Source organism: Hemicordylus capensis, chromosome 5 (assembly GCF_027244095.1).
Source record: "Hemicordylus capensis ecotype Gifberg chromosome 5, rHemCap1.1.pri, whole genome shotgun sequence".
Lineage (NCBI taxonomy): Eukaryota > Metazoa > Chordata > Lepidosauria > Squamata > Cordylidae > Hemicordylus > Hemicordylus capensis.
The window spans coordinates 101,775,474-101,801,995 of record NC_069661.1 but is presented as its reverse complement, the minus strand read 5'-3'; the positions used below and the strand labels follow the sequence as shown (position 1 = coordinate 101,801,995).

At 42.0% G+C, this 26,522-nt stretch overlaps 1 protein-coding gene across 4 annotated transcripts in view; it reads right to left on the bottom strand.

Annotated features, from left to right (window-relative positions):
* The window catches only part of ATP8A1 (ATPase phospholipid transporting 8A1), a 242,997-nt gene that overhangs the window by 199,497 nt on the left and 16,978 nt on the right, over positions 1-26,522 (bottom strand). For 3 of the 4 annotated variants that reach the window (XM_053252646.1, XM_053252647.1, XM_053252644.1), the window contains exons 2-5: positions 17,623-17,737; positions 12,490-12,589; positions 11,127-11,225; positions 2,450-2,495 (exon numbers count right to left, since the gene is read on the bottom strand). In XM_053252646.1, the coding sequence (XP_053108621.1) occupies positions 2,450-2,495; positions 11,127-11,225; positions 12,490-12,589; positions 17,623-17,737 (360 nt within the window). Of the gene's footprint in view, positions 1-2,449; positions 2,496-11,126; positions 11,226-12,475; positions 12,590-17,622; positions 17,739-26,522 lie in introns of those variants that run through there. The other variant, XM_053252648.1, reaches the window with a different exon arrangement.

Here is a 26,522-nt window from a genome sequence, read left to right as displayed (position 1 = left end):
ATTATTATTATTATCCCTAGTGCACACTTATTTATTTATTTATTTATCATATTTTAATACCACCTGATATGTACATCTCTAGGCAGTGTACAAAATTGAAGGAGATGCTCTTATTTCAGCAGGGAGCATATTCCTAAGTCCTGGGGCAGCCACAAAGAAATCCCAGTCCTGGTCGCCACCAAACAGGCTGGTGACAACCATAACCGGATCTCTCCAGGAGATCGTAACAGGTAGCAGGGTTTATGACAAATGTTTTCATAAACTCTGTTTATGTTTTTCATCAACACTTTCTAACTTTTTTCCTGTTCCAAACACATCTGTATAGACATAGATGTTTGTACAGTAACCTGAACCAAAGCATCTTGAATCAATACTCTCGGAAGAGTCATTTGAATAGCAATTTATCTTGTAGGAGGTTCCACAACTCTAGGGGGAGTCATCTGCGTTATCGTCTGAACCAGTTCCATATGCCTTCTAGCTGCCTTCCATTCCCTAAATTCCACAGTCAGCTGGACACATAGGGGTGGAATTTGTCAATGCATCACCCCATCCAACAGGCAATAAGCCTTCACAGCAACCCTAGATTGCAAGGGGGTAATGAATGTGTTTTTGGCACTTCCATTAACTCTTCTTCCTCCATATCAAGACCATGACTTAGGAAGCCCTGAAAAGTCAACACAGAGGGAGTACTGTCATTCATTTCCAGCAGGGTGAGGATGTTCTGTGCTGCCTTGGGGTCGAAAAGAGTTTCAGTGTTGACAGGAGCATCGCCATAGACATTGAAAAGAGTTTCAGTGTTGTCAGGAGCATCGCCATTGACACCTCCAGCGAGCGGTCTCTCTGCTCCAACATTTGACACTGGGGTCCTTGGCGAGCAGTACCTCTGCTCCAACATAGACACCAGGGTTCTCGGTATCGATGGGGATTGGTGTATGGTAGGTGCAGGTGACAGAGAAGCCGCTTGAAGCTGAGGTGCTGTTGTCAACATCGTAGTTTCCATTCCCCTTTCTGGCATTGATTTCGATGGCAATGGATGTGATAGGCATTGTAAGCCAGATGGAAAGGGAGTACTTACTTGGTACCAACAAATGCTTTCCCCTCTGTTCACTCTTCTCTCTGTGCTTTTGGGGGGGAGGAGAGTCTGAGTCATCCTTTTACCTGCACTTCCTATCCTTGTCACGATGGTGAAAAGTGTGACCCTCAGGAATTCTTGGCTCCTTAAAGTAAGGGTCCTTCGATGTTGATGGTCTTGGCATCAGGGATTTAGACTGTGTTTGGATTGCAGTTCCCGATGTGACTTCAAAGTTGCAATCACCTCCTGTGAAAGCATCCTTTGGAGTTAGGGCTTCCTCTAATAATGCTACCTTTAAGTGTGCAGCTCTAATTTTTAAAGTTTGTTTTGAGAACGAGCTGCAGACAAAGCACACGGCTGCATTATGCCCTTCCTCCAAACATAGCAGATAGTGGTTATGACCGTCCATAAAGAAGATCTTCTCCCTACACTGGGTATACCTTTTGAAGGTGGTATTTTCCCTAGGTGTAGGGCTTAAAACGACATTCCGAAATCAAAAACTTTACCAGTCTGTAGTCATACACAGCAAATCACTTTGCTGAGGTACTGATGTCCGTTACACAAATAATAACCTTTTTTCCAGTCCAAGTCATACACATGAAGTTACAATTGATTTTCAAAGGATAGTCTGATAACAAGTCCAGTCACAGTCTGAGTAAAAGCCGTTAAATTTAGCCACTAAAGTATTTCTGAGGAGCGAAGAACTAACAAAGACCTAAACGCATTGGTGCTCAGAACGAAACTGAACTAAAAGGTGCCTAAACATCTATATGAGCAAGTGTGTGGCATGTGCAGTGGCAGTTTGTAAGCGCCACGAGGAGCTAACAAATTTTGCCCAAAGTGTTCAGTGCAGGGGCAGAACCCCCACTTTTTATGGATTTTACCAAATCAAGAACCAAATCCTCCAGTTTTCTCCTATTATTTGTTGCCATTACATGTGAAGCTGCTTTGTATAAATAACTAAACATTAAAATTACACAAGAACATAAAATGAACTGTTAATAAAATGTATCATTTTATCTTAATGTGCGTAAATAGAGATCATGCTTACTAAACACAAAATCTTTATGTTAAAATTTGTCAATAACTGTATGACAAACAACCTTATTTGACCAAAGTTATTTTCCTTTCAAGAATGGAGCTAACCAAAAATGGTGATAAATATCCTCAACCACACTTTAGAGCAGGAAATAAACAGAGCAAAAGCTCTAGCAGTTAGTACAACAGCCAAATGACCACAAAATAAAACATGTTCATGTATTGGCACAATTTGTAAATTCAAATTTACATCATATAATTGCTATTAAAAATAATGATAAAAAGCAAATGTAGTAAAACAAATTTCACTGTACCTTAAAAAAATTTACTTGTCCCTACCTTGTGTTTGTTTTTTGTTCACCGCATTATCAGCTTTGTGCCTTTTCTGAAACAAAATTGCACAAATGTTAGACTACCATAACTAAATATCACAACACTGTGCAATTTAGAGGGGGAAACAGATTCTGAAGGTTCTTATGAACTTTTCAGATAGGGTTATACCTAGCACTCAAGGAAACAATTAAGACTAATCGTAGATTTATTTATCTATCATATTTATATACTGAGGTTTGTGAACAGGTTCAGCACCGCAGACAGAGGAGCAACGAGCAGAATAAGAATATAAGAACAGCCCTGCTGGATCAGGCCCAAGGGCCATCTAGTCCAGCATCCTATTTCACAGAGTGGCCCACCAGGTGCAGCTGGAAAGCCCACATGGAGAAGTTGAGGGCATGCTCTCTTTCCTGCTGTTACTCCCCTGCAACTGGTATTCAGAGGCAACCTGCCTCTGAGGCTGGAGGTGGCCTATAGCTCTCAGACTAGTAGCCAGAGATAGACCTCTTCTCCATGAAGTTATCCAAAGCCATTCAGGTTGTAGGCTGTCACCACATCTTGTGGCAGAGAATTCCACAAGTGGATTATGTGTTGTGTGAGAAAGTACTTCCTTTTGTTGGTCCTAAATTTCTTGGTAATCAATTTCATGAGATGACCCCTGGTTCTAGTGTTATGGGAGAGGGAGAAAAAAAGTATATCAACTTTCTCTACACCATGCATGATTTTATAGACCTCTAACATGTCTCCCCGTAGTTGTTTTTTTTCTAAACTAAAAAGCTCCAGGTGTCGTAGCCTTGCCTCATAAGGAAGGTGCTCTAGGCCCCTGATCATCAGGGTTGCCCTCTTCTTCACCATTTCCAGTTCAACAATGTCCTTTTTTAGATGTGGTGACCAGAATAGTACGCAGTACTCCAAGTGTGGCAGCACCATAGTTTTTTATGAGGGCATAATAATATTAGCAGTTTTATTTTCAATCCCCTTCCTAATGATCCCTAGCATGGAACTGGCCTTTTTCGCAGCGGCCACACACTGAGTCAACACTTTCAACAAGCTGTCCACCATGATCCCAAGGTGGTCAGTCACTGACAGCTCTGATCCCATCAGCATATATGTGAAGTTGGGTTCTTTTGCCCTAATATGCATCACTTTACACTTGCCAACACTGAACCGCATTTGCCACTTTGTCACCCACTCCCCCAGTTTGGAGAGATCCTTTTGGAGCTCCTCACAATCTGTTTCGGGTTTCACTGGTGTCATATGCAAAATATGGTGTCATATGCAAATAGTTTGGTGTCATATGCAAATTTGGCCACCTCGCTGCATACTCCAACTTCTAGATCATTTATGAATAAATTAAAAAGCACCGGTCTCAGTACAGATCCCTGGGGGACCCCACTTCTTACTTCCCTCCATTGTGAAAAATCTCAATTTATGCCTACCCTCTGATTCCTGTCCTTCAAAGAGTTATCAGTCCACACATGTACTTGTCCCCTTATCTCATGACTGCTAAGTTTTCTCAAGAGTCTTTGATGAGGAACTTTGTTGAAAGCTTTTTGGAAGTCCAGGCATACTATGTCCACCGGATCACCTTTATCCACACACCTGTTGACAATCTCAAAGAACTCCAAAAGGTTGGTGAGGCAAGATTTACCTTTGCAAAAGCCATGCTATTTCTCCCCCAGCAGCTATTTGCTTTACAATTTTATCCTTGAGGATGCTTTCATCAATTTGCCTGGAACAGACATTAAGCTAAACGGCCTGTAATTTCCTGGATTGCCCCTGGATCCCTTTTTGAAAAGTGTGGTTACACTGGCTACTTTCCAGTCCTCTGGTACAGAGCCTAATTGTAGGGATAAGTTATATATTTTTGCAAGCAGATCAGCAATTTTACATTTGAGTTCTTTAAGGACTCTTGGATGGATGCTGTCTGGACCTGGCGATCTGCTAGTTTTTAATTTTTCCAGACAGTTTAGAATGTCATCTCTCATCACCTCTGACTCAGTTCTTTAACCTCTTTCCCTGATAAGCCCAGTTCAGGAATAGGTATATACTCAGTATCCTCTGTTGTGAAGACAGATGCAAAGAACTCATTTAGCTTCTTGAAGCTTTGAAGCTTATCAAAGTTTTGCTTCTTGAAACTTGAAGCTTCTTCACAACCTCCATATCCTCCTTAATAATCCTTTTCATTCCCTCATCGTCTAATAGTCCAACTGCCTCTGATAGGTTCCCTGCTTCTGATGTATTTTGATGGGATCTTTAAAGGAGAGGAGAGCAGGTCTTTACCTGTTCTCCACCACTGCATGCAGCTTCCTGCTGTGATGGCGCTGCCCCAGGAACCTGTGCATGGCACTGGCATGCACATGGTGTCAGGAAGCTGCACGTGGTGGCGGAGGACAAGTAAGAAACTGCTTTTCTCTTTTTTGAAGATCCCACTCACTGCTCCCTTCGACACTGAACAGGTTTAGAACCAGATGAGCTAGCAGGCACATTTGTGGAAACCTTTATGTAACTTCTGCCAGAAAAGAAGAAGATTTAGTAATAGTGTGGGTCACAAGTGACAAGCACAATGCTCAGATGAAATAAGAAATACATCGAATCTCTTAAGATTAGCCAAAGCAGCCTTTTGATTAACAAAATATTATAGGGACAAATTATAGCAAAACATTTTGTCTCGAAACAGGCTGTTTCAAGTTTTTCGAGCTTGAAACAAAGCACCCTTTAAATAAAGGGCCTGTTTCAAGCCCGGAACAAAACCACCCCATTTTTATTCAAAACGTTTCAATGTTTCAAGCACCATTTTGGAGGCCTGTTTTTCCCTTGATGACTGGTTTTCTGGCACTGGTGTCCGATTGGCTTGCAATCTCCATGCTTCTTGGTTGACTTCTTATTATATAAATCAAGTTGTCATGGGCAACTGTGCCCCATTGGCTGGGGGGACAGAGGAGTGGAGAACACTTTTGGAGGGAATTTCAAAATGTATTCAAAAGGACTGGTAGGCAGAGAGAGCCCTTATAGTGCGCTTCTCTTGAAGAGGATACATCAGGAGAGGAGGAAGGAAGGTTTGATTTTGAAGTTTTCTTTTCTCAGCACTATAATATGCTGTGTTATTGCTGCTATAACTATCTGTTTTTATTGGATATCAGATTGACAAAGGCAGAACTTGGGTGCCTTCCTTCCTTGAGTTGTGGTTTGTTTTGTTTGTGAGATAGTGTTGTGGTGAGAAATGGACAGTGGCAGCTCTGTGTGTGTGTGTAAACTCGAAACACCTCATTGTTCCCCATGGTAACTCCTAGGGACACCAAAGTGGGTTGTGTTGTAGGGCATGATGGCTACCTACCATCCAACCCACAAAAGAAATGGACAATCAGGCAATTTTAAACAAATTTTTAACTTTCCCCAAAAACTCCCATATGGGGGATTTGGGGAAAAGTTAAGAATTTGTTTAAAATCACCCGCTTGCCCATTTCTTGTTTAGGTTGGGTGGTAGGTAGCACCCATGATGCCCTACCACCCAACCCATTTTGGTGTTACCAAAAAGCTACCTATGTGGAACAATGGGGTGTTTCAAGTTTCGTCGTTTCAAGTTTCGTCGAAATAACTGTTTAGACCACTCTTTTGAAGAAATGTTTTGGCCATCTGCATTTTGTTTCAAGCTTGAAACAAAACGCAAAATCTGTTTCATGCACATCGCTAAAACATTAATTGTAAACTGGCTATCAAAAGCAATTTCAAAATAAGAAGGCAGGATCCCAGCTGTGTATGTTCTGTTCATATGTACATGTTTTATCTCTTAACAGACTGCAATATCGAGTGATGACTAGAATATGTGAAAGAGCCATCACAGATCATACAAAATTTCTGTATCACTTGATATAATCTAAAATACAATACTTTTCAACATTAGTAGTTCACACATTTTCAGCTACAAGTTATTAACGGCCAATTAACAGTAATAATGTATTCATTAACTCAGTCAAATGTGTAAACTACTGGTATTGAAATGTCTGTCTGATTTGACTTATGATAAAACTTCTATTTGTAGTGGTTAATCTATAGTTAAAACATGCAAGTAACCACTTGACCGTACTCTCAATTTCTAACTCATATGCATGTAAAGAGTTATTAAGAGATGGGCAAGGAGGACATCGGTCTGAGGAAGCGGGAAATGCTCCTTTAGAAAGGACCCCTTCCATGGATGATGAGCCCATATCCTCTCGCACAGGGGATACTCCTCCCGGGGGGGGGCTCCTTGTAGTGGGTGGTTCGATCATTAGATGTATAGAGAGATGCGTTTGTGACCCGCGTGTTGACCTCACGGTGACTTGCCTGCCTGGTGCAAAGGTTGCAGACATCACGCAGCATCTAGATAGGCTCTTAGGTAGTGCTGGGGAGGAGACAGTTGTCGTGGTGCACGTCGGCACCAATGATGTGGGGAAATGTAGTTGGGAGGTCCTGGAAGCCAAATTTAGGCTGATAGGTAGTGTATTGAAGCCCAGGACCCCCAAGGTAGCATTCTCAGAACTGCTACCTGTTCCACACGCAGGTACAGTGAGACAGGCCGAGCTGAGGGGTTTCAATGCATGGATGAGACGTTGATGCTGGGAGGAGGGGTTTAGATCTGTTAGGCACTGGGATACATTTTGGGGCAAGCAAGGCCTGTACAAAAAAGATGGGCTGCACTTGGACCAACATGGAACCAGACTGCTGGTGCTTAAAATAAAAAAGGTTTCAGGGCAGCTTTTAAAATGACGCCTAGGTAACAGCCGATGGGAGCTGGGCAGTATCCCGTTCGGCTAAAGCCATCCTTTAAACTGTGAGGGTGCAAAGGATTCAGATAAAACAGAAGAGGACAGAGCAGAACCGCATAAAGAGCAGACGGGAGCCTGTGCCGTCAAAAGAAAGACAGCACACACCAGGTGAGGGATTCAGTATATAGGTGCTTATATGCCAATGCCAGAAGCCTCCGAGCCAAGATGGGTGAGCTGGAGTGCTTGATTGCTAATGCAGAAATACATATAGTGGGCATAACAGAAACATGGTGGAACTGTGAGAACCAGTGGGACACTGTTATCCCTGGATATAAACTCTATAGAAAGGACAGGGAGGGGTGCCTTGGAGGTGGAGTAGCACTGTATGTTAAAGAAGGCATAGAATCTAACAAGCTAGAAAACCTGGGTGGACTGGAGTCCTCCACAGAAACCCTGTGGGTGACAATACAAGGCCTGAAAGGGAACATGCTACTGGGGACGTGCTATCGCCCTTCGGATCAAAATGCTGACAGTGACTGGGAGTTGCAGCAGGAAATCAGGGAGGCATCAAGGAGCGGCAGGGCTGTAATAATGGGTGACTTTAATTACCCACACATAGACTGGAGAAATTCAGAGTCAGGTCATGACAATGAGGTCAGATTTCTAGGTACGCTAAATGACTGTGCAGTTGGTCTTGGAACCAACCAGAGAAGGCGACCTTGGACTTAATTCTGAGTGGCACCCAGGACCTGGTGCGTGATGTCAGTGTCATCGACCCTTTATGGAACAGTGACCATAGTGCCATCAAATTCAGCATACATGTGGGGAGTGAATCACCAAGGAAGTCTAACACAGACATTTTGAATTTCAGAAGAGGAAACTTCTCCAGAATGAGGAGTATGGTGAAAAGAAAGCTGAAAGGGAAAATCAGGAGAGCCACTTCGCTTCAGAGTGCAGAGTTTACTCAAATCCACAATACTAGAAGCCCAGTTAGACTGTATACCCCAAAGGAGGAAAGGTACCACTAAGTCCAGGAGGATGCCAGCATAGCTAACGGGTACCGTCAAGGAAGCCATAAAAGGGAAGAAGACTTCCTTCTGAAATTGGAAGGCCTGTCCATATGAAGCGAACAGAAAGGAACACAAACTGTGGCAAAAGAAATGCAAGGTGACAATAAGGGAGGCAAAAAGAGTTTGAGGAACATTTAGTCAAAAGTATCAAGGGGAATAAAAAAAACTTCTTTAAATACATCAGAAACAAGGAACCTGCCAGGGAGGTGGTTGGACCATTAGACAATGAGGGAGTGAAAGGGATTATTAAGGAGGATATGGAGGTTGCAGAGAAGCTAAATGAGTTTTTTGCATCCATCTTCACAGCAGAGGATACTGAGCATATAACTGTTCCTGAACCAGGCTTTTTAGGGATGGAGGCTAAAGAACTGAGTCAGATAGAAGGGACAAGAGATGATGATCTAAACTGTCTGGAAATAGTGAAAACTAACAAATCACCAGGGCCAGATGGCATCCATCCAAGAGTCCTCAAAGAACAAATGTGAATTTGCCAATGTTGCTAAAATATATAACTTATCCCTGAAACTGGGCTCTGTACCAGAGGACGGGAGAGTAGCAAATGTAACACTGATTTTCAAAAAGGGATCCAGGGATGATCCAGGAAATTACAGCCAGTTAGCTTAACGTCCGTTCCAGGCAAATTGATGAAAGCATCCTCAAGGATAAAATTGTAAAGCACACAGAAGAATAGACCCTGCTGGGAGTAAACCAGCATGGCTTCTGCAAAGGTAAATCTTGCCTCACAAACCATTTGGAGTTCCTTGAGAGTGTCAACAAGTGTGTGGATCAAGGTGATCCAGTTAACATAGTATACCTGGACTTCCAAAAAGCTTTTGACCAAGTTCCTTATCAAAGACTCCTGAGGAAACCTAGCAGTCATGGGATAAGGGGACAAGTACATGTGTGGATTGCTCACTGGTTGAAAGACAGGAAACAGAGGGTAGGCATATATGGTGATTTTTCACAATGGAGGGAAGTAAGAAGTGGGGTCCCCCAGGGATCTGTACTGGGACAGGTGCTTTTTAATATATTCATAAATGATCTAGAAGCAGAAGTAAGTAGCAAGATGGCCAAATTTGCAGATGATACCAAACTCTTTCTGGTAGTGAAATCTAAAACGGATTGTGAGGAGCTCCAAAAGGATCTCTCCAAACTGGGGGAGTGGGCGACAAAGTGGCAAATGCGGTTCAGTGTTGGCAAGTGTAAAGTGATGCACATTGGGACGAAATACCCCAACTTCAAGTATACGCTGATGGGATCTGAGCTGTCGGTGACTGACCAGAAGAGGGATCTTGGGGTCATGGTGGTTAGCTTGTTGAAAGTGTCGACTCAATATGCAGCAGCTGTGAAAAAGGCAAATTCCATGCTAGGGATCATTAGGAAGGGGACTGAAAATAAAATGGCTAATATTATAATGCCCTTATACAAAACTATGGTGCAACCACACTTGGAGTACTGCGTACAATTCTGGTCACCACATCTAAAAAAGGACATTGTTGAACTGGAAATGGTGCAGAAGAGGGTAACCAAGATGATCAGGGGACTAGAGCACCTTTCTTATGAGGCAAGACTACAACACCTTGGGCTTTTTAGTTTAGAAAAAAAAGACGACTGCGGGGAAACATGTTAGAGGTCTATAAAATCATGCATGTTGTGGAGAAAGTGTATAGAGAGAAATTCTTCTCTCTCTCCCATAACACTAGAACCAGTGGTCATCCCATGAAATTGATTGCCGGGAAATCTAGGACCAACAAATGGAAGTACTTTTCCATACAATGCATAATCCACTTGTGGAATTCTCTGCCACAAGATGTGGTGACAGCCAACAACCTGGATGACTTTAAGAGGGGTTTGGATAACTTCATGGAGGAGAGGTCTATCAATGGCTACTAGATGGAGGGCTGTGGGCCACCTCCAGCCTCAAAGGCAGGATGCCTCTGAGTACCAGTTGCAGGAGAGTAACAGGAGGAGAGAGGGCATGCCCTCAACTCCTGCCTGTGGCTTCTACCAGCATCTGGTGGGCCACTGTGCGAAACAGGATGCTGAACTAGATGGGCCTTGGGCCTGATCCAGCAGGGCTGTTCTTATGTTCTTATGAATATACATATATAAAATAGTCCCTAGTGAAGCTAAAACACCATTTGCATTGTAGACATTTTAGAATTTAAGGGTCTATAATGGCTCAGCGGGTAAGTGACCTGCCTAGGAAGCAAGAGGTTGTTAGTTCGAATCCCCACTGGTATGCTTCCCAGACCTTGGGAAACACCTATATCGGGTAGCAGCGATATAGGAAGGTGCTGAAAGGCATAATCTCATATTGCATGGAGGAGGCAATGGTAAGCCGCTCCTGTATTCTACCAAGAAAACCACATGGCTCTGTGGTTACCAGGAGTCGACACCGACTCGATGGCATGATCTTTCCTTTCCTATAGTCAGGGAATATTGGTTTTGAAATTAATTCTATTTCAAAATACTGTAAATTTCTATTCAGAGAGAAAGAAATATTTCACTAGCAGAATAATTGCCTAACATTGCCTGATTAGCTGTGCCTGATTAGCTGTTAGATATTTCTAAACTGCTTTGGAAGTGATGGGCAATTGAATGAAGGAGCGAATCAGTTGCATATATTCTGTTCCTGGGCCTCCTACTGTTCAATGACACCACTAACCATACTGTATTTTATATATACAATAATATATAACCAGCCCCATTGCCCAATGTTTTCTTCTTGCTGCTCAAATAACAATAATAATTGCCATTAATCTAGAATCTACATGCTACAATATAATTTTAAATATACATATTACTTGAACATATAAAACTTCAGATTAATGGTATTACAAAAATATTTAATTTAATACTTACAATATCTTCTATTATTTCCTTAAGTGCTGCTACAAATAAAATAAATAAGAGAGGAACCAAGGTTGTATAACGTCCTGTTGGAGAAACATCTGGAATTTGCTATTGAAAGGAAGGAAGAAAATTGAGATGTTTTTGCTAAAAATATACAGTACATTTCATTATTATAAGCAGATAATAAGAAAATTCAAAATGAAAATGAAAAATTAAATGGAAGCTTCCTAAATGGAAGAGAAGACAATTCCTCAAACAGATAGCTGAACCTCTGAAAAATGCATCCAGCATTGCATTTCCAAATGGCATCCAAAGGCTGGGGAAAGAGTTGTTATTGCTTTCAACAGTCCACTACTGAAGGATGCCCCTGACCGCCTTCAGGATTCCTTTTTATACAAACCTTGCTAGCAGAGGTTTGTCCAAAGTCCAAAGCTTGGGATTTGGTCAGTTTGCCCTTCTAATGCTTGGCATCCTCTTTGCTACTCCTCAATATTCCCCCTCTCCTACTTAAACTTACAATATACACCTTGAGAGGGCTGATCCAAAGCAACCTAAGGCACTGGACAGTAATGAAGTGAAGGCCAGTCCTTCTCCAGTTGTCTATCACTGTCCCTGTTCTTACTACTCTGCTGCTCTTATCACCACACCATAGTTCATCCTCTACCCTCTCAACAGCCCACATCCCAAAATTTGGCCAGACCACTTTCCCAAGTGTTCATCTTTCATTTATTTTACATTTTTACATTTATATTCCGCTCTTCCTCCAAGGAGCCCAGAGCAGTGTACTACATACTTAAATTTCTCCTCACAACAACCCTGTGAAGTAGGTTAGGCTGAGAGAGAAGTGACTGGCCCAGAGTCACTCAGCAAGCATCACAGCTGAATGGGGATCTGCACTCAGGTTTCCCCAGTCCTAGTCCAGCACTCTAACCATTATACCATGCTGGTTCTCTTGTCAGTCTCTGCCCTCCATTTCTTTCCAGACACACTTTCTCAGTACAACCCCTTGCACAGAAGTAATTGCAATGGTAACTGTTTCCTAGAGAGAAAATGAGGTATCTTAGATATCAAGATGAGCAGATGCATTCACTTCAGAAGTATTATTTTTCTCTCTCATCCATTCCTCATTTTATCTATACCTGGACTGTGAAAATACAAATGTTAGAGCTTAAGTTTAGATTTTACTATAACAGTATATGTGTTTATGAGAACATAGCTATGTTTATAAAACCATGAAAATGTACCCCTTATCCAACTCAAATGGAAGAGGGTATGGCACTTCAAGACTTTCAAAGCAACTTTACTTGTGATCAGTAACAATCATATGTTATTCAATATATATATGTATATATATTTACCTCATCTAGCTTACCTGAAGCAATGCAATGAAAAGAAAAAAGGCATTAGCAGCTCTTCTGAACTGGGAATAGAGGAACCTCGGCAGGAATGTGATTAAGTTGTATTTTGCAGTGCTATGAGACAGAGATTAAAACTATATGTAGTTAAGAGATAGAGATCATATAGCACCTTGAATTCAGAATTCACTAAACAATGTATACATGTAATTTAAGCAGTCTGAGTGTTAATTCAAATTTCTTTAAAATTACACTATATTTTAAGAGAATTGGGAGTAGTTTTGCAAAGCTGCCACTGCCCATGGTATGCATAGGCTTACATATGAGTGAGGCCAGTGGAAACCAAGCGGAACCCCTTTAGCGGAGCAAGTGTTTCCACCCAGCTCTCCTTTCTACCCCTGCAACCACCTGCACAGCAGCCCATGGTGCTGCTGAGGATCTCTCACCCCTCAGCAAGGACTTTTTGGGTGCTCAGGGGGCTGTCCGGGAAGGAAGCAATGGTTGTGTGGACTCAGCATTTTGTGGAGCATTGTTCTGTATGTGAGTCATTCTTTATTCTACTGTGGTGTGGTTAAATTGTGGGCAATTCAAGGGTAAAAGAATCAGGCATGTTACCACTTTTCCAATGACTGTAGCTATAAGCAATTTTTCAAACTGATATTATATATACCATTGGCAAGAGAACATCTCCTACTATAAGTCTATATTTACCAAACACTTCAATATTATAATTAGTATCTGGAATGTGCCAAGTACGTCAGTAACGGAATCAGAAAAGATATCCAAAAATTATGATTCCATTACCAATGTATTTTGCATGTTTCAGATATGAGCTTGCTCACATATATGCAGCTATAACTAGGGCAGAGCAAAATGCATGTTTGAGTACCTTTAATGCAAATACAAAACTCTGTAATAAATCATATTTCAAATACAGAATATAATAATATTTGCAAACATCCAGAATGTATTTCCAAAATAAATTACAGTACATGCATTTATTCAATAACATATTATTAAGGTTCAAACAAATGGTCTACATGTAATTTAAACTGTTCCTAAGTTTATTTATAATTTTAAGAGGACTTAAAAGTAATAGAAATGAGATGTATTGTTGGGCAGCATACAAATTAAATTAATCATGACAAAGTCCCTCTGAAATTAATGGGATTTAAGTTAGTAATGACAAACTTGTCTTATTGATTTCAATGGTATGTCTAATTAATCTGGATGCTGCCCACTATTTATATTTTGCTCTCCCCCCACCCCCGCCAATTAGTTTATTCTCATTACTACAAATTTAGAAAAGACATATAACAACCAATTTTAAAAGATTGGCTGGAATATGTGAAAAAAGCTAATTTAGGGATGCACAAGATCTTGGGCATGTCCAGAGTACTTCGTGACTTTTTAAAAATATCAGATCTGCATGCCTTATCAGAAACTGATTTTGAAATCCCTTTGGTTTCAGAAGCAGTTTGCTAAGTAGACCAGTGGGTTACTCTTTAACAAATACAAGCCCAAATCTGTTGTGAACACACATAATTAGTTGTGCAGTTCTTTAGCTTCCAGCCAGTTATTCTGCTCCTGATGGATGTTTTCATATTCATGAAAGACACAGATTTAAGTATTAGAGAAATTTGATTTAAATATATAATTAAAATTATTTCTTAGGCCAATGTACTGGTCTTGCAAAGCAGAACAAAGTGAACATTTAGGAACATGCTCACAAATACCATTTAGAATTGCACCAAGTTAATGTCAGTCCTACAGGATAGTGCAATTTTAAGCCAAAAGGAGAGAACAGAAATGTCTTGGAGAAAGTGTCTCACCACTCCATGCATTGTATTTAACCTGGAAGCAGGAAGGAGGTTCCAGTACTGCAGGTGGTCCTTTCATAAAGGTAAAGTGTGCTGTCGAGTCGGTGTCAGCTCTTGGTGACCACAGCTCTTGGTGGCCACTCTTGGTGGCCCTGTGTTTTTGTTTTGGTAGAATACAGGAGGGGTTTACTATTGCCATCTCCTGCACAGTATGAGATTATGCCTTTCAGCATCTTCCTATATCGCTGCTGCCTGATATTGGTGTTTCCCATAGTACCATGTTTCCCATAGTCTGGGAACATACACACCAGCATATCAGCGGAATGCCCCGCTGGAACATACCAGCGGGGATTCAAACCCACAACGTCATGCTTGCTGGGCAAGTCATTTCCCTGCTGTGCTATTAGGTGGCTTGCTTCAAAATGCTGTTATTTTAAGAAATATTACTCCATGATCTCCAATGCTTTCAGCTGAGGGACAAACCTTTATCTTCATTTGATGCATTGGAGGTGATCCAACCACACTCTCAACTATTTGGCTAAGAGCCAATAAGAGTGCCAGAATCTTTATCCTGCTACTTTCCCCAATATCCAGTAGATGGAGCTAACATCATAAACTCTTCTGTTTTGTTGGAGTGGACAATCTGGGACTTTATTCTCTGAGCTGTTAATACTATTTTTTCAGCTATGCAGACTGAACTGTTGGTCCCCCTGATTTTTGTGGGTGTGAGGCTCATCTTATTTTAATTGATTTAAAATAATGCTTTGTATTAATCTGATCACTGAAATTCAAATTAGTATGGGGCATGTCAAACTCTAATCATATCATGCCCTCAAATACACTGTTTAAAACTGTCCCATTGAGCTCTACAAAGATTGAGTTAACCAACAGTACTTTGCATTCACCTGACCTAGAAGACTCGGGTGTGCAAGAGGGAGTTTGCTTACTAAACTTAGGGTGCTATCTTTGGTAAGCAAAAGGAAGTCTAAAAATCTGCTAGAAAACCATACAGGTGGCCCTTGTTTATCCATTCTGTTCTGCTGTATGATAGCAAATAATGAAACCACGGATAACGAGACCTTGAGTCAATGGGAACTGGGGAGTTAGGTTCCTAGAGTTTTTAAAAAAGGGCTAAAAAAGTCAGGAGGAGACAGAAATAAGAGAAATAAAGTAGCATATATCATGCTCTCCAGGTCTCTAGCTGTCCAACAATGCCTGCCCCCCCTCCCCACTTGCACAATGTTTTGATAAAAATCATAGGGAAAATTTTAGAGAGAGAGAGAGCGAGAGAGAGAGAGCGCCACAAAATGGCTCTATGGTGCAAAATGGTGGCCGGAAATGACATCGAAAATCATTTCTAGCCAACCAGGAACTGCAGATAGGCAAGTTTTTGGTATTTTTGAACTGCATATAATGAAGTCAAGTCTATATAGCCCAACCGTGGATACACAAAACCATGGGTGCTGGGACTGTGGATAATGAAGGCAACTTGTGCTAAAATTCCACATCACAAACCACAGGGCTTGTTTTCAACATCAAGTATTTCTCTGATTTCCTACAAATTACAAAATATAAATACAGAAGAACAAAATAATTTTAATATATATAATATCAGTAAAATTTCTGTGTGTATTCAGATCAGATACATAATTGAAATTGTATTTGAAATATGTATTTAAAATATATTAGTGTTCAATATAGCCCAGTTCTGCATGTAGCCTTTTAAAAAGAAAATAATAGTGCAGGTTAATTTAAAAGGGAAATGGGCTATTGTAGCATAGGCTTGCATTCTGTTCTATCCAGTTCACTACTTCCAAGTCCTAGTATGGGACTTGAGGAAGCAGGTACAATTAGAAAAACAGAGTCTTTTCCCCTAGCAGCATGGCTCAGACTCTCCCTCTCCCTCCATCTCCTCTACATTTGTAGAACTATGAAGCAAATCAAAGGCTATGGTGTAGTTTCCCTATCACACCTGAAGCCTACAGAGCATTCATTCTCAATTTTCTATTGCCTGCTAGAAATGTCTGTTTACAGATTGTCAGTGTTGCTTACTGCACAGAATGTTAGTTTTGCTGCCACTAGCTACAAATAATGTTTGCTTTAGTAATACATGCTTTAGAAATAAAGCAGATGAGGACATATGCTTCAAACAATATTTTTATAATAAAGAATAATGGTTTTTGTTTAACAATGGTGCGTAAAAAAGGGTCTAGTAAAGGCAACCAACAATTTTCTAACTCTCAGCAATTTCCTATAGTGTTGCCTCAAAAGCACTAGGAACATTGCTTGACATCCCAACAAAGCACACGCGTAAAGCGGGACTGTGAGAATGCAACTGGGGCTTGCATACAACTAGATATACTAGATACTAGATCATTTGGCTATCCTTTGCAAGCTTTACAGCGTGGACTAACACAGAGCATTAAGAGACAGTTATCAGCAGCAGCTTGCAGACAACAGATGCAGCCTGGTGTAACAGCTATATTCTGTTGTGTAATGACCTTTAAGACCAACAACCCAGTGTGCCTTTTTCCTCAGGGTTAGCAATTTGAATATGTATGGCAGGATTACTGTTAGTGGCTTGTTTGAGGCCTGTGGGGCCACTTCCTCTGGGTTGTCTGTGAGGGTGCCTATGATGACTTTGGGTGTAGGGAGAGGGCAGGATGAAGATTGGTGAGAGGGGTTCTCTCTATGGGCTTGCCTCATCTAGGAAGCCTTATATAAATTATCTCCAATTCAAAGGGTGGTATTAAGATGGGCAATTGTGATGCTTCACTAGGCCTGGGATTGGTGTGAGCATTCCTGGGCATGCAGCAGGAGGGCTTGCTTCATGGCTGTGGTTTTATGCATGACCAAGAAAATTTGGGCTTGATGCTGAGGACACATAGGAACTGAGGTTGCTGGGATAAAGAATGTGTCTCGGAGAGCAGAAATTTGGGGAGGTTCTGGGAGCTATCTTTCGGGTAACGGGCAAGGAGAGATATGGTGGTGGGAGTTGGGTAGGCCATTACAGGGGAAAGCGGTCCAGACAACTGATGTCTGTTCCTTTTTCTGGCTCTTCTCCCAATCCTGCAGCCCCAGGGAGCGCTGAAAACACTCTCTCAAGGATTAGGGTGCTGCTGCTGAATGCCAAGTAAGTAAATGGTAAAACATATCTCATCCATGATTTGATTGTGGATGAGCATGCTGACTTGGTATGAGTGACGGAGACCTGGTTGGATTAGCTGAGTGGGGTTGATCACTCCCAGCTATTTCTTGTAAAATACCATAGCACAAAATTATAATTATTAATCAGTTCTAAACAGATGATAAATAGCTAGTTATAAATACCTGACATGATTGTTACAAAATTTAGAGAACTGTGGTTGATTGATAAATATAGTTCTCATTTCCTCCTGATCAGCTAGCGATGTCTTCTCTGAAACATCATCTGTCTTCTCATAGCCTGTAAAATAGTAGTCACTTATTATTCAGTTGATCAACTAAAACAATATTTATACCAAAGCAAGCTATATTTAAAATTGCAGGTTAATTTAAATGCAGGTTAATTTAAATGGGAAACAGACTATTGTAGAATAGACTTGCGATCTGATCTATCAATTTCACCACTTCAAATCCTAGTAGAGGACTTTTCATTAAGTATGGAATTTTTAAATCCCTAGTATGAGATTTTTAAATATAAAGGGATTGTAAATACTTATTTTTTATTTATATAAAATTTTATACCCTACCTTTCCCCCCCAGAAGGAACTCAGAGCGGTTTACAATAATAATATCATTAAAACATCAGCAAATTTAAAACAATAAAAAAACATAAAACATAAAACCAAATCAGAGGAGAGCATCAACAAAGCAACCTAATAAGCTGACAACCCTTTAAAATGTCCACATAATCAGAGTTGTTTTCCACCTGTATCTTAAAATAAACAAAGAAGGTGCTAACATGGAATTCTACAAAGTAGGGGCAACCACAGAAAAAGCCAACTTTAGTGGGTATATATATATCAATATATTAATATAATTCCATTATTTGCAATGGGGCATACAAGTGGGCAAAGTCCTTGGTCAGATCCTATAAATCAGGGATTCTCAACCCTGGGTCCCCAGATGTTATGGGACTTCAACTCCCATAATCCCCAGCCCCAGCAGCCTTTGGTTGGGGATTATGGGAGTTGAAGTCCAACAACATCTGGGGACCCAAGGTTGAGAACCCCGGCTAAAATAATCCAGGAAACCGAAAACATTATAGATTAGGCCTCCTGTAGGTCTTTAGGCCCTGACATACCCTCAATGATGTTGCACAATTGCACACTGCAACATGACTTGCATTGGGAATAATGAAAGTTACATCAAAACATGCGTTTGCACAACAGTAAGTAGTAGTGAAACAGTCCTATTGCAAAGCAACGGGTGGGTGTTCTACATGCCTGCAATGACATGCATAGTTCAGAACCGCTCATGTTATGCTGTGGAATATGTCAGCTGCTGGTTCTTATTCATTCAGACTAAAAAGGTGCTATCAGATAACATTAAAATATATTTTTCCTATTAAAAGATATATCCTATTCATTCATTCATTCATTCATTCATCCATTCATTCATTCATTCATAGCTTTCCTTTCTTTTTCTCTAAAGGCGGTTAGATGGTGGTTTCACATTATTCCCCAAAAGTCCAGCTTCCAGGGAACACATGCTCCCATTGGGCTTTGAACACACTAAATTTCCACTCCTGACCAGACTTTCTGACTTCTGCCTGACATTCTCCACCCAGTTTCAATTCTAGGTTACTCCTCTGGGGCTGATTCCCCTTGTACTGGCCAACAGGTTTCAGTCTTCCTGGAGACAAGCACTACTGGTAAAACTCTCATCATTTGGCTTCTCTTTAGAATATCTATTATCATTAGGATATAATCAAGCCAAGGAGATCCTCAACAGAGAATCTTGGACACTAAGCATCAAAATGACCTAGGTATCACCCCGCAGACCACAAGAGGGAGCCTTGGCAATCTCATCTGGGAATCAGTTAATTATTTATTATAACTTTATCTACCTAGCCACCAGAGAGTATTCCTTAGAACAAGATATGATGCCTTACCATCAGCAGTTTTTTTATGGGAAATTTCTGAAAATTCCCCTGGCCAGTCAGATCTGCCCTTATCTGGCAAGATTTGGCCAGTCAGATCAGGCCTTATTACACCCTTGTTATTACATCACCCAGGCCGAACTGATGAATTATATGTCACACTTCTTCTTGCAGACAAGAAATCTTCTATCACACACAAGGTTGCTAAATTTTGTGCGGCTGCTAAGATCCTCCAGCAATTAATTTCTACCCTTTAGATCTCTCCATAGAACATTTTATTTGTTGGTGTGCTGTATGACAGATTTCTTATCTGAATGTTTTATTATTGGTTGTGTTTATATCTGCTCTATGATCATAATTCATTCATTCATTCATTCATTCTAGGTTACAGATGTTTAGAAAAAGTCAGGAGGAAGTTCATCCGGGCACTTTGGCAGGTTCGGATTATATGCCCTTAGGAAGCACACACTTCCCAGGAACTGGACTTGTGGAGGATCATGTGAAGCTGCCCTTTAAGATACGTGAAGTATTCTAAAACAGGATGGGTACAGGGACAATAGGCATAAAGGATTACTGAAGAGAGATAAATCGTAGTAGAATGGGGCATGTTCTGATTTAGGAAATACACAGCTCATAAAGTATTGTATAAGTGACTTTTTCATGTATTTAATAAGATTGGATGGAAACTCCTGTCTACTTGGAAGTTTTTAAAAAGGAGTTCTTTAATATAGACAAACAGGAAGCGAATACTAGGGATGTGCAAAATGATTCGGGTACAAATCGATTTGTACCCGAATCTAACTGATTTGGGTGATTTGGAGACAAATCATCCCTGTGGTCCATTGGCTAGATTCGGGTACAAATCAAATCATGCCTGATTCGATTTGAATTGATTTGAGATTCGGATCCCTCCTATTAATTCCCCCAGATTTCCAGATTTCTTTTTTTTTTTTAAACTAAGCTCTAGCCCTTGTAGAAGTAGAGTTATGGAGCAAAATGTGTGGTCACTATTTTTCCAGTGTTTGAATTCTTTGGTGTATAATAACTTTCCCTCAATGAATCCCTATGAGGATTCATTACACACCTATTCATTTTGACTGTCTTTTTGACAGTGCCAACTGTCAACTGCCATGTGCTAACTACACCCCACTCCCATCCTCAATGCAGTACAGTACTACTCAGTTTATGTTCTAGTATTTTTCCAAGTGTTTAGGCTCTTTGGTGTCTAATAACTTTTCCTCATAATGAATCCCTATGAGAATTTATTACACATCAAAGAGTATAAACACCTCAAAAATTCCTAAAATATAAACTGAGTACCCAGTGGCTTGTGGGTTGCAGGGTAGTTGGAACATGGGATGCCACTAATTCCCCATCTCACCTGCAAAGCAGTGGGGTCAAAATGAACAGAAGAAATGAAGGTGTGTAATGAAGACACCAAAGAATCAAAACACTTCAAAAAAACCTAAAAAATAAACTGAGTACCCCAGTGTGTGTGATGTGGTGTGTGTGTAGTTGACACATGGCAGTTGGCACTGTCCAATGACAGTCAAATGATAGTCAACTAAGGCATATAATGAATCTTCATAGGGATTCATTACGAGGAAAAGTTATTATACACCAAAGAATCCAAACACTGGAAAAATGACTGCACATTTTGCTCCATAACTCCACTTCTACAAGGGCTAGAGCTTAGTTTACTTTAGTTTTTTAAATGAAAGCTGGGGATCCGTGTTAGGGTTAGGATATGGCAGCTCTGAATTCCCATTGTTTCCTATGGTGGAAATGTTCAAAATCAGTAGAAACTAGAACAAAATCATTAAAAATCAACCAAGTGTCCCAGTGCCTTGAAATATGGGTGGTAGGTGGCACCCATGGGGACCTACCCACCACCCAAATTGGGTGCCCCTAGGACCTTGTTAGGTGGTCCAAATCAATCTGAACCTGAATCAAATCAAAGCAAATACAAATCAAATCTGGGGTGATTTGGAGGGGGTAGATTTGGATACAAAACAAATCAGGGGTAATTTGTTTTGGGCACAAATAGAATTAAAAAAAAATCTATTTGTGCACATCCCTAGTGAATACAACAGCAAAATATCCATAGGACCCATCAGGCTATGTATCAGTTTGGGCATTTGCAGCTGGTTTAATCCTCATCCGGAGTAAATATTTTTTACACATGAGTAGGACTTCCTACTCCCAAGTAGTCTCATTGGTTACACTGGATACCCCTCAACCTTTCCAGATGACAGAACCTACAATAATTTCACTTCAGGGGATTGCAGCCGTGATCTCCACATCCCATGCATGGTGCCCTGTGTGACTGCATTATTCACTGAGAACATGAGTTGTGAGTTAAGAAAAATGAACATTTCAAAACCCACACTAATGAGGATCCATACTTCAACAGCTCAGTTCTCAACATTTCAGTTGGAAGGACACACTGAGACTGACCTAAAGGCAATCATCACAAGTCTGGGAGCTGGTCAAGTACATTCTACAGGCTAGTCTTCCACAATCATTATATCTTTTGCTTGGTTTCTTGTCAGCTGTCTTTGGAGACGCACACGTCTTGGGTACACACAATATTAATGTCTGCTGACCAACCAAGCCAAATACAGATAATAGTTCCCTTCGTGAATGTGGTTGCATCTCTGGGGGTATCTCTGGCTTGCTGTGTCTCATAGTGCAAAAATAGATCAATCCCTTGCTCAAGGGAGCCTCTGCCAACTATACACTGTGAAAAACGTTATCCCCCAACTACAATCCTCTAAGTCCAGGTTCAGATGAACACATCCCTGCACGCAAGATAGCATCAGGGCCACGTCAAGAATACACTTGCCCTAACGTCACTGGCGGATGTGCCCATGCACTATTGGTGCATTCTTTAATCATATGAGGAGCATACCCATCTGAACCGTCTCTCTACATGCATTCCAACAAGGTTTGGGAATGCATGTAGAGGGGCAATTCTCCTGAAGTGGCCCCAAGTGTTGTTCCATGGCTGCACACATTGCTGCACAATTTGCAGCCCTACTTGTCTTTGTTGCAGTCCTCCAGTTTGCTTCCTAAGGTAAACATCTTCTGTCAGTGGGTAGGTTGTTTCTGCATCAGAGCACCACCATATTTTCAAACCGTGCATCTTTTATTTACTTGATGTGTGTTGCCAGAAAGGAAAGCACCTCGGAAACCTAACAGCTGCTCATCACCTGTTAGGTCAGACCCAGAAATGTAGCACTACAGCAGTTGCTGCACAAACAAGGTCCAGATACCTCTAATGGTGCCAGCTTGGCAGTTACTCTTCTCTCCTGCTGTGTGGCTTTGTCACTAAACTTTAAAATTATTTATGATGTCCTCAGGTCAAACCATCTCAGTTGCATCGTGGCACAGAAGTGGGAAGGCCCCAAGTGTGCTGCCCATAATTTCATGATTGGCATGAAATACACCAACCAGGACTAGTAGGCCAAGATACGCTTTCAGTTCTGTTAGCCATTGGAACATAGGAAGCTGCTGCATACTGTCAGATCATTGGTCCATCTAGAGCAGCACTATCTACTCTGACAGTGGCTCTCCAAGAGTTTAATATCTCCGAGTGGCAGCCGGTGAATGCGCCTCCAGGGAGGCAACGGGAGGCACCTTTAAGAGTAAATTAATTTGGTGCTCACCTCTGCTGTGGCAGCACCTGAACACTGTTCAGAGCTGCAACGTGCCGCCCAGCAGCCCCTACGGTGGGGAAGCGCCTCCGCCACTCATGTGGCCGCTGGAGGGGGCTTGGCTCCATGGAAGCCAGATGAGTGGCGGAGGTGCTTCCCTGCCATAGGGGCTGCTGTGCAGCACGTTGCAGCTCTGAACAGCGTTCAGGTGCTGCCGCGGCGGAGGTGAACACCAAATTAATTTTCTTTTAAAGGTGCCTCCTGCCGCCCCCCGGAGGCGCGTTCATGGGCTGCCTCCTTCATGGCCCTACCTCTCTCCCTCTCTGTCTCAGATTGCAGGGGAAGAGTTGCTTCACTCACTGCCTCTACCTGCTGGACTAAAATCCTCTTGGTCTGGCCCCTCACCTGAGGACATGGACCCCACCTCAGAACTGTTCACCTCATCACTGAACTGCGGATCACTGACCCTAAATACCTTTATTTCACCCACACATCATTTCAAAGGTCTCCCACTTCCTTAAGCTATTAAATAAACTTGTATTTCATGCTTGATATTGTTATACATCAGAGATTTAGATACCTCTAGCTAGAAATTCAAAACAAAGATTCTTAAAGGATGAGCAGAAATGTATTATTCACTGTTCTCTGCTCAAAAGCAGTAAAACCCATAGCTCATCACCAGCTTCTGAAAATCTGCTGGGGCCATGTTCAGTTATTACTATGCATTTCTTTGAAACAGAAGGTGCAATATGCCAAAAGCTATCAAGAAAAACAACAGATCTCAGTTAAGATATGTGTTGTCTGCACAACCTGAAAACAGTATTATTTGTAGTAAGGGGCAGAATATGATTAAGTTTGAGGCACAGATCAAGTCAAAGCCCATGAAGGCTTAGCCCCATAATTTGTTTCAATACCAGGGTGCAATGTAAAATAATAATCAAACTAGCCGACCTGCACAGAGCATCTGCATGCTCTTTGGGGCCTGCTGTTCTCTCCCCCTCCTGCCACACTCTCTCTTGCCCTCCTCCCTCCTGCCACACTCTCTCTTGCCCTCCTCCCTCCTGCCTCACTCTCTCTTGCCCCCTCCCCTTCCTCCTACCCCTCCCCTCCCTCTTGCCCCAACCCCCACTCTTGCCCCACTCTTGCCCCTATGCCCCTCCTTCCTTTTCCCTCTATATTTCCCCTCCCCCTCCCTCCTTCCCCCTCTCTCTATTGCCCCCTCCCTCCTTCTCCCTCTCTCTTGCCCCCTCCCTCCTGTCCCTCCCCCACTCTCTCTTGCCGCCACAGGCAGGTCCTCCTTACCAGGGCGGAAACGGGCCGAAAAGGGCCCCACCGCCGCCATTCCTCCTCTCGGGCGGCGAACTGGGAAGTCCCGCCGCCCGTTTCCCTCCCACCCTGGCCTCCGACGGGAGCTGGGGCTGTGCCCCGCAGCCCATTACCTATCCGCCGCCTCTTCTATTCCTGGGATGGCCAGGCCAGACTGTCCTGCTGTCTCTGTCTCCCTCCAGGTTGGGCTGTGGCCGCCGCCGCCTCCCACCAGGACGGGCCGCCGCCATGTCTTCCATACCTGGGACGGCCTGGCCTGGCCTGGCCAGGCCGTTCCGCTGCCTCCGCCACCCAGCCGAGGCCACCTCCTCTGGCCGTTTTGCGGCTCTCCACCACCACCGCCATTTTTTCTTTCCTCAACTCTTTCCCCCAATGCCGGAACTCTCGCAACGTGTCACAAGAGTTTTGGCGCCAAAATCTTCAGGACACGCATGCCGGTGAAGCAAATTAATTATATAGATAGTGCCTTTGAATACGAAGAAATTACTCTTTCCTCACCACTCAGACTCTCCCAGATCTTGTTTTAGCATAAAAGCTTCAAAGCTAGGAAGGCAGGACTTCCAGGAACGCTTTAGCTCTAGCACCCTTCATTTTAGAAATCAAACCCTGGTTCAGTTTAGTAGTAATCCTTAGCCAGTTGAGCAACAATGGACAATGCAACATATGATATAAAAAAACCAGTTAAGAGAGCTAATTAACTGAGCAAGCCTCTGGAGATTTTGTAATTTGGAGACAATGCCACTGATCATAGTCATACAAGGACTAGTAGTACTAGAGATGTGCAGTAACTGTACTGGGGAAATCAAAAGACCGCGGAGGAGGGCAGTGTTATCTCTAATTTTTTTCATCTGTGTGAGGAATGAGTTTTGTTCTGGGTGGCAGTATCAAGGCAGTTTGTGCGCATAGGCATTCAGAGTGGGACCTTCCTGATTAAACCTGAGCGGGAACTAAAATTAACTGAGTGGACATCAAAAAACATGTGAGCACGTGCACGCCTTAGAGGGAAAGTGGCGGGGGGTAGATGAAGCATGTATCACCGTAATTAATTCCTAAGCTTTTTTAAAAAACACAAAACCATTTGAGAGACTGTTCCACATTAGAATTTACTGAAGTGATTCCCAAACTGTAGTGTGTGTTTCTCCAGGAGCTTTCCCAGACAGCAGGTTTTACCACAGATTTACTGAGATACTTTACTGCGAGTTCAAAGTTGCCCAAAAAAACCTACGCAAAAAATGAATTTTTTTAAACCCCGGATATAAACCAGGTACACTCTTAATGTGCAATAAAAAACCAAAAAATTTTGTGAAGTGCTCCCTGATAGCTCGCAGGGACTTTGGGGTAAATTTGGCCAATATGTGAACACACACACTCCATTTTGGAGCAGATGAGAACTAAAAGCCAGGTGTGAAAAACTTCCTGGGGTACTTGAATGCTTTCCTAGGAATACCTTTTTCCTTACAGGCCAGCACCTTATCTATTCCAGGTCTCTTTGTCTGTCACTTAACTGTTTTGGTTAAGCAACATTGACTGTTTTTATGGTTACACAACAAAAACAGTGCCATTCCTCACCCTAGCTTTGGTGAGCTGGTTTGTGTCACTGTCACTAATTATTTTTATTTATTTATCTATCTATTTGTTTATTTGTTTATTTATTTCATTTGTTACATTTTTATAATGCCCAGTCTAGTACCCCTCAGGGGTTAACAGCCAATAAACAATTATTAATAAGGATGTGCCCAAAACATTTTGGAGGCCGTTATAGAAACCTCCAAAATGTTTCGGTCACTGGGGTACTTCCGGCCACTTCTGCATGCCCAGTACTTCTGGCCACTTCCGGCTGAGGATGGCAATGGGGCAGCAGGAAGGTATGCTGCCGCCCTGAGGGGCTTTGATACAACGGAGCACCAGCGGGGGAAATGCAGCGTGAGCGGCAAGTGCACCCTCCCCCACCCTTAAGGGAATATCCCCGCCGCCTCCAGAACACGGAGGAGCGGTTCCGGGCATATCCTTCATAATTAACACTCAACAGAACAGTTAAAACAATTTAAAAGTTAAAACTATTTAAAAACCATTGAAGGCCAAACTAAAAGAAGAAAAAGAAAAAAGGAGTTTCAAGGGTGCTCTTAAAGGTTGCAAAGAAGGCCAGGTCCCAAGTCACCAGCAGA